General features: G+C 38.5%; 1 protein-coding gene across 1 annotated transcript in view; it reads left to right on the top strand.

Moving 5' to 3' along the window:
• Positions 1–12327, top strand: part of adamtsl3 (ADAMTS-like 3) — a 464545-nt gene that overhangs the window by 298370 nt on the left and 153848 nt on the right. Inside the window, exon 7 of the mRNA XM_060941127.1 lies at positions 1208–1334. Within this exon, the coding sequence (XP_060797110.1) occupies positions 1208–1334 (127 nt within the window). The remainder of the gene's footprint in view (positions 1–1207; positions 1335–12327) is intronic.

Below are 12327 nucleotides of genomic sequence, written 5' to 3'. Positions count from 1 at the left end.
TGAAGAAAGTTGTGCCAACTTATACTTTTGCTCTCAGATAACTTAGCCTTCATATTCACACAAACTTAATTTTTTCAGTTTTACATGAGAAGAATTCAACTTTAAGGCCACTAATCTTTCATCCAAGTAAAAACTTCAAAATTTGAGTTCAATTTTCTTTTTATTCCACAATAAAACAAATAACAATCCAGTTCAAATAGCATGTTTATTTTAACATGATGGTAGCAAAACTGCTATAAAACTGGAGTGGCAGTGCTTTTTTGTTAAGTCACACATTCACTTATTTTAAGCCTGAAGCTAATTTGACAAACGAAATGTGCAAACAATTCAGTACCAGCCAATTAAAATGCTACAAATGGCATACAATGGTGGATAATATGCATACAGTGAACATAAAGAGTGACTCTATTAAAACACATACATATTCAAAAGGTTGACAAATTGCAAACTGCACGTCATTTGCTACCATCATGTTAAAATAAACATGCTATTTGAACTGGATTGTTATTTGTTTTATTGTGGGATAAAAAGAAAATTGAACTCAAATTTTGAAGTTTTTACTTGAATGAAAGATTAGTGGCCTTAAAGTTGAATTCTTCTCATGTAAAACTGAAAAAATTAAGTTTGTGTGAATATGAAGGCTAAGTTATCTGAGAGCAAAAGTATAAGTTGGCACAACTTTCTTCAAAACATAAAAATCTTAGTTGTCACATAAACTCAAAAATCCTGTGCAGTAAGTTGCCTTGAATTTTTAAGTTGGCGTAACTTTTTTTTTTTACAGTGCTGTTCCAAACGTAACTCAAAAAGTAGTGAATGGATTTTGATGAAATTGAGGAAACGTGGGCCGTGGACAAAAGAACAATTGATTAGATTTTGATGCAAATCCAAATATGTGACTTAGCGGAGGTATGCACGCTACCAAGTGCCCTTCTCGTTTATAAATGTAGCATGACCATTGTACGAAAAATGTACAAATTGTGAAGACCCAAATCCGGATTTCAACCTGTGATCAGAAAATCAAATCTGCCTTTTTGAATTTATGTAGAATTAATTTTATTTGATGAAATGTTAATTGATTTGTTCTTTAAAACCAGTAATACCATAGGCCTGACACCTTTCAAATTATTTAAACTGAGCAAGCAATAAGAACTGATTCTCCATACTGAGCTTTGTTGCTTTTTGCTCTTTGTTCCTCTCCTCTCGGCAGGAAGTGGGCTGTGATAGGCAGCTGGGCAGCAACACTAAGCCAGATAACTGTGGAGTGTGTGGAGGAGATGGTTCAAGCTGCCGCCTGATCCGAGGCCAATTACAGATCCACGTATCATTAGAGGAACGTATGTTCTCACACATTCATTTCAACACATTATTTAGATATTTATCAGAAACTTACATTCATATATGGGTCCGTCTCAGAAACCGGTCTCTCATTTGGGACATTATGGTCAAAAAATAAATTTTCTAATTTTACTATTTTTTTTGCATTTACCTAACACTCAATGTTTCTTTTGTCATGTTTAATAAGAATAAAGATAATATCTTGCTTTATCTGGCCTCCACTGTGGAATTTTTTTTTTATTACAATTCAAATGCTTTTGTAAAATTGATTTACATATAAAATAACTACATCATGAAGAATTAAAGCTCCTCCTTCACAGATGAGTGAAAATATTGAATAAATTTCCTCTTTTTGATTGCTTGGGTTAAAAATGCCAAGTTATGATGACTGAATTGATTATTCACTTAAATATGAATAATATGATACATTTTGGGTATTTGATATGGCAAAATAGGACACAATGGAAAAATCAAGAACACACCGGAAAGATGAGAATAACGGCGGTGGTAAAAGAACAGCGACTGTACCGGCTGAAGGTCGCGCGGGTCTCTGCTGCGGCGCGCGAGTAACGGGACATCACTACCGCACCAGACGGAGCGTGAGGCGGGGGCGGGGCAAAATGACTGGCCGTAGATTCGATCAAAAGTTCGATCTAAATTGACCATGGTTGCAAAATATTGGCCAAAAATACGCAAACACTACGAAATATGAAAGTAAGATGAAAAAGAAACATTCTATTGCCTTATACTGCAAGACTAAAACAAAATAAAACCGTCAAAACTCACCTTTTCAGTGATAACGTCCGAACAGATCACCCGCGTAACAGAAAGACCGCAAATGGAAGCATGATCAACTTCTAACTGTTGGAGTGGAAAATTCCATTCTACACACGCAAATTGTTAATGTGTGTCCTTCCCCGCACACAAATAACACGCTACGGTAAAAAACAGACCACAACTCATTTTATAGCTCAGAAATTCATACAAGACCAGCTACCATCGTAACACATTCTGTAAGAAACATATTCTATACCTAACTTTCAGCTTTCATTTTAAAAAACAAAATCGCAGATTTATAACTAAATGTTTATATGGCGTAGTGATTTTAAGTTACTACTTTTGGTGAGGTAGTGACCTTGACCCTGAGGCTTTCCGTTTAGATCAAAACACACGATCGTATTGGTTTTGGGTATGCGGAAAATGGAGTTATGATGGTGATCAAATATTTTGCATGATGTTTTATTACGGTTATGATTATTCTGTGAGCGCACCAATCCTTAGGTGTATAAAGTTACAACTTAAAATACAATTAGTGATAACTGTAGACTTTTCAGTGGACTACAACCTTTTTAAGGGAATGTGATGTAGTCAACCATTTATCATGTCCCAGATCAAGCTGCCATTTTTCCACAAATTTGCAGAATTTTTGCCAAATTCTGAATATTCACATCAAAGATTTAGTTTTATCTGTATTATTTCTTTCATCATTTTATTTCAAATTAAAACCAACCTCACCATTCAAAACCGTATACTGTAGTTTATTGACTGTGAGTATATTTAGTGGGGTACCCCCACAGTACCCAGTTTCTGAGACAGACCCATATACTTACATACACTTTTAACAGGCAACTCTTCAGAAAAACAATATATACACTGTAACACATTCGTACACATGCAAATACATCCAAACCTACTCTTACACAGCTTACGAGGTCTGTTTGTTGATTACTACTGTAGTGTTATAAGTGTGTGTCCACTTACACCTTCACAGAACTTTATTAGAAACAGAAAAAAGACTCTCAAGTGGCACAGCAGAAACGCATTCATGCTATGATATCACAACCTGTTGATGATGCCACAGCCTTACTGGGTGGCAGGGGTGGCATACTCTCTCTCTCCTGTCAATCACAGTGACAAGCCAATCATGGACGTCTCATGCTCAAGAGGACAGATAGCACTTTCTTTTGAATGTTCCACTGCCCTGTGATGCAGCATGAGCAGCAGTTTAAAAAGATGTGGCTGTCTGGTTGGCTTATTGTGTCTCAGAGAAAACACACATTAGTCTTCACCTTCCCTGGTTGGTTGTTGGCATATACAGTATATGAGTGGGCTCATGGGTGGGAACTGGCAGGTGACCAAATTGGAGATAAAATAGGAAAAATTGGCAAGGGGAAGAAAAAAAAAACTAGAAAACATCATCAAAAACTGAACATGGTTTTGGATTTAATGCGACAAATGATACATACATACATGCATTAAATATGCAACCTCAACTCTTACAGAAGCTGTCTTTGCTCTGAGGCACTTTGGATTATTCCAGCGGTGAAGTGGCTCCAGATTTTCATAAATATCTTTAGTTATTTGATGAAGCTGTTCAGGCACAATTTTAAAATATTGACTTAGTGTCTCGTTATGATTTTGTGGCAGTTAAGTGAAGCGTGCTTATTTTAATCAGTGCCTGATCCCAGGTCAAGGATAAAGGGCTCTTTGAAGGGTGAAACGAGTTTGTGAACATTTCGAGGCCAGTCGTACATTCTTCGAGTTCTCTGTTCTTTTGCAAATTTGGCAGGTTTATTTGCATACTGGGTTTTACAGCTCAGCCAGGCGACATATTGTTTCACATGCTGGGAAAGAGGATATTTTCGGATGCTTGTAAAGAATTATTGATTCCGTGTGAGGCCACTAATGGGCTGCATTTTTAGAAGAGACCAATAATAAGCTGTTACATTTACTGTAATTCTTTCTCTCTTGGCATCATGGACGCTTGGATTTGCTCACTGACTTTTAGACTTTTGTAGACATATTCGATAATCGTTTGATATGATTGGAAAGCCTAGCTAGTCGTTGCACTTGTTTGAACTGCATTTCAGTGCCATACCTCACTTCTTTCCATCTGCCTGCTCAAGTATTTTTTAACATTTATTTATTAGAATGACTTACAAGTGAGGCAGAATCCAATCCAAGTATAGAGCTGAGCAATTACTGGTTAAGGTAACAACAGTGGCTCTCTAGTAGTTCTGGTATTTGAGTGTGTAACCTTACAATAACTAACACAAAGACAAGACAAGAAGCCTTTATTTATCACACGTACACTCAAGCACATACTTAAGCACAGTGAAATTTCTCCTCTGCATTTAACCCATCTGAAGCAGTGAACACACACATGCACACACAAGTGAGCAATGAGCACTAGAGTTGAGCCGGATACTCGGCTGAAACGAGTATCTGGTACGGATAAAGCACTTTTGCCGAGTATGAGTGTTATACGAGTAATACGAGTCAATATCTGTGCTCGGACTGAATGAAAATCCTCACACAGCGTCACAGCGCCCCTCCCCTACACACACCACTCTGCTCACTCACACAGCATTACAGCACTCTGTCTCTACCTCAGTCACTCAGGTGACGTTTCGGGTTTCTTCAGTTTGTTTTTATTTCAGTTTGTACTTACTTATAACCAGTAGAGTTCTGGTAAACGTGGGTTCGTTCAGACGTGGTGCTTGGTAGAAAGCGACTCGCGTTGTGTCTCTGTCTGTCGGAGATTTTTTTTTCTTTTTTTAACCATCGGTTAAAAACAGTTTTTTTGACTTCACGCATTGAGTGTCTGACACTTTCTTGCTGTAATTCATGTAAAAATAAAGGTAGTAGTGGTATAAGTATTACAAATTAAGCTACACACACACACTCTCTCTCTCTCTCTCTCTGCCGGTCATCGGAGTTTTTTTTAAACCGTTAGTTGGCTCTAACCAGTTTTATTTTACTTCATGTGCTGAGTGTCGGACACTTTCTAGGTAGTAGTGGTATAAATAATATTACAAATTAAGCTACACACACACACACACACACACACACACACACACACCTGGTGTGGAAATAAAAAAAAAAAAGAACCAAAAAAAAAAAATCACACTGATCGTAAAAAAATTAAAAGTTAAAAAAAGAAAGTTATGTTGAGTATGAAAACTCGTTCATTACATTTCATTTCATAATTGCAACCGCATGTGTTGTATTCATTGTTGCATAACTTGTTCTGTAAATAGTTTGTTTGCTATCGTGATCAAAACCATTGATCTGAAGCTCAATGCTGATGCTGTCCTGTAAATAGTTTTCTAATCAGCAATAAATATAACAATTTCTGATCAATCCATATCAATTGCATGCTTAAAATAACATACTGGTTAAAGCCCCGCCCATTTCAAGACAACCAGACCCACTTCCAGGTTAAATCCCGCCCACTTCCGGGTTAGGCCCCACCCACTCTGAGTACGGATACGGATACAGATAATTCATATGGTTAACGGATACAGGTACAGATAATGCTGTACTCTTATCCCTAATGAGCACACACACATACCCAGAGCAGTAGGCAGCTATGCTACAGTGCCCAGGGAGCAGTTGGGGGTTAGGTGCCTTGCTCAAGGGCACTTCAACCCAACCTTCAGGCCATGTTAACCTAACTGCATGTCTTTGGACTGTGGGGGAAACCGGAGCACCCGAAGGAAACCCACACAGACACGGGGAGAACATGCAAACTCCACACAGAAAGGCCCCCCATCGGCTGCTGGGCTCAAACCCAGGACCTTCTTGCTGTGAGGCGATAGTGCTAACCACTACACCACCGTGCCACCCCAAGTTGGGGAATGTCTCCTTTTTTCTCAGAGAATTTGATCTCAGTGTATGGCATATGCATTTAATGCTGCCAATATGTCAGTAGAATACTGTTTCGAGTTGTTTCAATGTTGTATTGCTTAAGTGGTTTGATTTTAAGTGACAAATCGTTAGCCACATCTTAACTGTAATTGATGGCCATAATGCCACACCTCCTTCACTTTATGTGGAGATGTTTAATGATATAATTTGATAATGCCAAAAAGATCCAAAAAGAGCTGCTGAACTATTGGACCTCACTCATTCAGTCACAATCACTGAACATCTTGTGCTTCATACACAACGTTATCGGTGTATCAGTATATTATCAGTGTAGCTACCTTATAAATATTTAGTCCAGTGCACTGAACCATACCATAGCTGAAACATTGCTTTCAAACAAATGTGTCCTTTTGCTCTTAAAGTGTCAAGATTTGTTTAACCGTGTTGAAAAAAAAAAAAAAACATCCCACACCGCAAATGAAGATTGGCTCAGATGCTGTCCAGTGGAGACACCGTTTTGTATTATTCTTGGAAAGGTCTGCGCATCGGTATTGGGTCTGCCAGCTCATGCTGAAGTCATTTTCTTCATCCAAAACCCCTTTTCCCGTCAAGCAACGTGTCCGAGTAGTCGGATTAAGAAGTAGTGGAACGTTTGGCATTTCCAGACTGCCGTGCTATTTGCTTTAAAAGTGCAGTGTAACCCAATCCAAAAGCACTGGGCTCCTTCTAAAAAATGGCGTTTTGCTAATAACTCACTGCTCGTCACGACGACATCCAGGCTTTATGCACTTCATGGTAAGCCTGAGTAACCCGATAGGTTTCTCTCTCCAAGATCTTCCATCCCACTGGCTGACGTTCAGGGTCTTGCCAGCTTGTCATTTTTGCTTTTGCGTTATTAATAAGTAATAAAAATGCTTCTAATGAGTCACTGGCACTCATGCTCCATTCCTCCACTCTGTGCTGGCTCTGTGCTGACTTTCTGAAAGATGAGTGCAGAAAAACATTTACTACACCAGACCTTGCTTTTATTATTCATTTTTGATGTTTTGGACCTTCATGTGTTCACATTTGTCACTGCATTTGGTCATTTGTTAACATGCCCACAAGTTAATATTGTGCCACCAAAAGCATTAAACTAAATGACAATGACAGCATCTACATGCAGAGTATTAAATATCTGCATAAGTTAACACTGCCAAGGTTGAGAGCATTGGATTTTTTTTTTTCAATAGCATCTAGATAACCACACAGCACTTAAAGGAGATATGCAGAACCTTTATTTTTAAATACATTTCTGAGTGGATAGTATCTCCATCCTTGACTCTTGTATGCTGCATAAATGGGAATAAAAAAATATTTTTGAGCGTTAAAATCGACCGCAAAGTTGGCATTCGAGCTGCCCCACTGAGCCAGCCAGCCCTGAGTGCGTGACGTCACAGCGGTAACCGGTTTTAAGGCCGAGGCCTTTGGCAGCTATAGACCAAAGTCATAGAAATAAAAATTTCTGGCGAAAGTAAGAAATAGCGTTACTGACTCGCTCAACTAAGACTGATTTGACTTCACTGATTGTGGGTTGACTCTCATTAAAACAGGATAGGTGTTATAACTTATGCAACACACATGTACATGCATGCATTTTCACTGATAAAATGTAAAAGGCTAATTAAATAATCAGATGAACTGAGACAATCACATTCTGAAGCAAATTAAATAATCTTATACCGGTAACTTAAACACACAATACAAGTTACATGTATTAATCTAAATGCAGGTAAACAACTTGTTGTTTTTGTTGTTTTGTATCCGAATGAGAGTCGGAGCTTACCCGTCTGTGTTCTCGCTTCTTGAAGGCCGATCTTGTGACCGATTGTTTTGAAACAATCTGATTTTCAGTTGTTCGTTCAGTTCTCTGTTCATTCGCTTCTTCCATGTAAGGGCAAAATGGCAGTGATATCCAGCAGAGAAATCAGACGGCTGCTCCACTCATATTTTTAAGTTCGTTTCTTAGACAAGGATTTTAAGATCATTACCTTGTTGACAGTTTCAGCGTGAATCTTCTGCCTTCCTCAGAACTGTCCACTGCTCCACTCCTTCTCCATTTTCTCCATACTGAGTACTCCGCCATTACTGCTCGGCTCAGGCAATTACTAAAACCTGGGACCGGACGGAATGTCACCGGTTTTAGCAACAACTGCAGGGAGGTCACTGCCCAAGCGATAATATATCACGTCCCGTTCCATCACGGGTTTTACCAACAACCCTCAGCTCACACTCTGGGAGAACTGGTGCAACTGAACTTACTTTCCTTTTTTTTTTAAATAATAATAAAATAAATACTTTCCTTTTGTTGTAGTTTTCTTTTCCTTTAATTGTTGGTACTGCACCCTCTTTCAGTATGGGCTTATAGCCAACGCTCCTCAACAGATCAGAGGTTTCGTACGAGTCCTCAGTAAAATGTGCAGAGCAGAGGAGAGACCACTTCGTAGGCGCCCAATGTGCCCGTGAACTTCTCGCAGAACGCGTCCAAATCTTTGCAGTTTGAACATTCTTGGGCCATGAATGCAAAGTAAATCCAGCTTCTGTCATGTTGCTGGCCTGTGCAGCAACACATCTACGTGGCAAGGCGATAAATTAGCTCAAAATGGAGGATCGGAGATGCAGTCAGCTCTGTGTTTTAGTATAGCGCAAATGGCGATGAGACCAATAGACTTCCTGCTGTAACGTTACGGACGTCAAGGTCATTCACTCAGACTGCTACCTATATGAATCACTTTAATCATAAAAATTACTATATTAGATTTATTGTTAACGCTTAAAACTATTCCTGTGCCATTCTTGAGGTCTCAAGGCGTTTATAAACGAAAGTGAGGCCATGGTTCTGCGTATATGTTTTAAGCAAGTCTAGTAAATAACACATTAATCCTTGTATATTTATAAATTTACTTTAACAATATTGCTTCCATCCTCATTATTCTGAAGCTTATAAACCAACACATCCTATTATAGTATTTAGCTTTTTTGGCTCAGTCTTTGGCTGAAGCCTATAGAAGTGAGGCACCTGTCTGTATGTGTATGTTTAACTGAGTTCGAGCGTGTTTAAGAATGTAAGATGGTCATTGGTGTGCCAGCCTCAGGTAGCGATTCCACAGTCGCGGTGTGGTACCAGTGTGTACTGACTATGTAAGCACCACATTACATAATCTCAGCTCACCATGTAATCCTCCATGGCTGGGTGGTCTAGTGCACTTTCCAGGAAAGGAGCAGATTTTGCAACGTCGGTTCAAATCTTGGCATCGATATAAAAGGCTGAGCTCAGACCTGCACGGTTTGTTTATCATGCTGACGGTTATTTGTGCACAAAATGTAATGAAAACATGACACACTAAATTGATGTCACAGAACCATAATGTGTGTATGGGACATCATTGTTTATCTCGCTTTTAATACTTTGGGGTTTTTGAATGGTCAATGTCATGTGTTTGGTCTCAAAGTTTTCGGTCAATTTAATGTGCTGTGCTCTAAAGAAAATGTGCCCATGGTTTGAAGGATAAGCTGACTAAGTACACGGCAATGTTCATGGTTCACTTTAAGTGTTGTTCATAATTGTATCCATAAAAGAACTGGCCCTCAAGGTAAGCAATGTCTCTGATTTTGAAGGGACAGTACTATTAATTAGTAGTGTCGTATTTATGTATGTAATATGGGCTTCAAATGGCATTCCAGTTTTTAGTGTGTTTCCAGCTCAAAATGTGCATTTCAACCTGACATACTGTGGTAATATCAAACTGCTCCTAACTTTGGCCAATATCGAGCAAGAAAAATTGCCTTAAGGAAGTTTAAGGTCAGAACTGTGTGTAAATGAGACATGCCTCAATTTTCGGCAAACTGTGCTCTCCACGTATAACTGTAGCATATCTGTAGCTTCTGTGGTGTTTGAATAGCATCATTAAGAGCGAGTGCAAGGGCAGCTGATTTAAGCATGTGGAACAGTGTTCCCGAGTGTGCTTATTAACAGAGAGCGTGAGGTGCAGTGAATTGTGAGCACACAAAGCTATTTGTGAGCATGAAGCAGTGAATTGAGCAATGACTTGATTCACTGCTCTTAACTCACATAACTCATTTCTGAATATAGTCCTATATCCAAAATATCTACAAACAGAAACTGTTTTTTTTAATATGGCTACGAAAGAATAATAATTCTTTCTTTTTGTATTTACACTTGAACACTGGGTTGGGTTGACTGGTAAAGTTATCAATTGGTTAAAATCATACTTAAAAGATAGAAGCGTCTTTGTTACCATGGGAAATTGTACCTCAACATCAATGTCCTTGACCTGTGGTGTCCCCAGGGGTCGATTCTTGGACCATTACTATTCAACCTTTATATGCTCCCACTTGGACAAATTATCAAGAACAACTCAATTTTGTATCACTGCTATGCAGATGACACCCAAATTTATTTTGCTCTATCACCTGATTATGCCCCCCTTGAATGTCTCTACCAGTGTATCGACCAAATCAACAACTGGATGTCACAAAATTTTCTTCAGCTGAACACAGATAAAACAGAAGTAATTCTATTTGGGAAAAAAGATGAAAGACTCAGGATTACCACTATTCTTGACACAAAGGGGATTAAAACAAAAGATATGGTTAAAAATCTTGGTGTTTTCATTGACAGCGAGCTAAACTTTGACAGTCACATGAAAGCAATCACTAAAACGGCATTTTATCACCTAAAAAACATTTCCAAACTAAAAGGACTTGTGTCAAAAAATGATCTGGAAAAACTTATATATGCCTTCATCTCTAGTAGGGTTGATTACTGCAATGGCCTTTTCACAGGCCTGCCAAAAAAGACCATCAAACGCCTTCAGGTGATTCAAAATGCAGCGGCTAGGGTTCTCACATGAACAAAAAGAACAGAGCACATTACTCCAATTCTAAGGTCCCTTCACTGGCTTCCAGTAAGCTATAGAATTGACTTTAAAGCATTGCTGCTGGTGTACAAATCTCTAAATGGTACAGGGCCCAATTACCTCTCTGATATGTTGCAGTGGCCTAACCCAATCAGATATACCAGATCGCAGCAGCAAAATTTACTGGTAAAACCTGTTGTTAAAACAAAGTGTGGTGAAGCAGCTTTTAGCTACTATGCAGTACAGCTATGGAACCAACTCCCAGAGGACATTAAAAATGCTCCTGCTGTTGGCAGCTTCAAATCTAGACTAAAGACCAAGCTGTTTTCAGATGCTTTCTGCTAAATGATTAATATTGTCATCTTTACATGTTTTAAACTTTCTTAACTTTTACAGTCTCTGCATGTTTTAAACTTTACTTAACTTTTATTCTATTTTATTCTGCTTTTTTTTACTGAACTTTTACTTCACTTTATTATTTTATTTCTACTATTGTTTAATTCTTATTATTTTTCTTCCCCATTTATTTTATATAATTTTATTTTCTATTGTTTACTGTTTTGCTTTTACTTCTGGAAAGCACAGTGAACTGCCACTGTGTATGAAATGTGCTATATAAATAAACTTGCCTTGCCTTACACAATATACAGGTATGTTTTAGATTTCAATACTCAATATTTTGCTTGTGCATTTGGTCATTTTGTTTAATACCATTTGGCCCAAATTAAGTCCATCATCCATTCTCTCAGAATAACCGAGGCGCCACATTGGACTGGCAAGTTTCAAAACATGCTTCATTTGAGCCATACATTATTTTTCCCACACCACTGACCAGGCCTCAAAACATTATTCCGTTATTATATGCATTAAATTCCAGGACTTTCCATAAGTGATTATTTTCAGGGGCACCCAAGACTCTGGCTCGGTTCCACCCCTACAGTAGATGCGGTAGCCACTGCCAGACTGGGCAAATGGCTCTCTTCCTCCTTGTTAAAATTCATTAATAATGACATGTCTCTCACGAAACCTCAGTCCTCATATGAAAGGGGCTTATTGGGCGAGTAGTGGATTGGATAGTAAGCAAACTGGCATCAGTTTAAATCCACCACCATAAATAGATTATTTAGGGTGGTATTAAATCTAACAGCTACATAAGATGTGTTGTGTCATAAAAAGAGAAATGCTTAATAAAATACAGCTATACGAGTCTCCTGAATTTCTCTTGTAAGTCACTTCCTAACTGACTCATTCATCCACTCACTAACTCACTCATTCATTAACGAGAAGCAAAGAGCAACACTTAACGAAAGAGGGCAGGCAAGGATCAAACAGAGCATGGCAGTTAAAATAGAGTCCTAGAGTAGTAGACGCAAAGAGTGAAACTAGTAAAGTTACGTAACAACAGCTCTTAAACATGCAGTGT

The sequence above is a fragment of the Neoarius graeffei genome, chromosome 15, assembly GCF_027579695.1.
Source record: "Neoarius graeffei isolate fNeoGra1 chromosome 15, fNeoGra1.pri, whole genome shotgun sequence".
Taxonomy (NCBI): domain Eukaryota; kingdom Metazoa; phylum Chordata; class Actinopteri; order Siluriformes; family Ariidae; genus Neoarius; species Neoarius graeffei.
The sequence above is the reverse complement of the archived record's forward strand: the minus strand, read 5'-3'. Positions and strand labels throughout refer to the sequence as shown.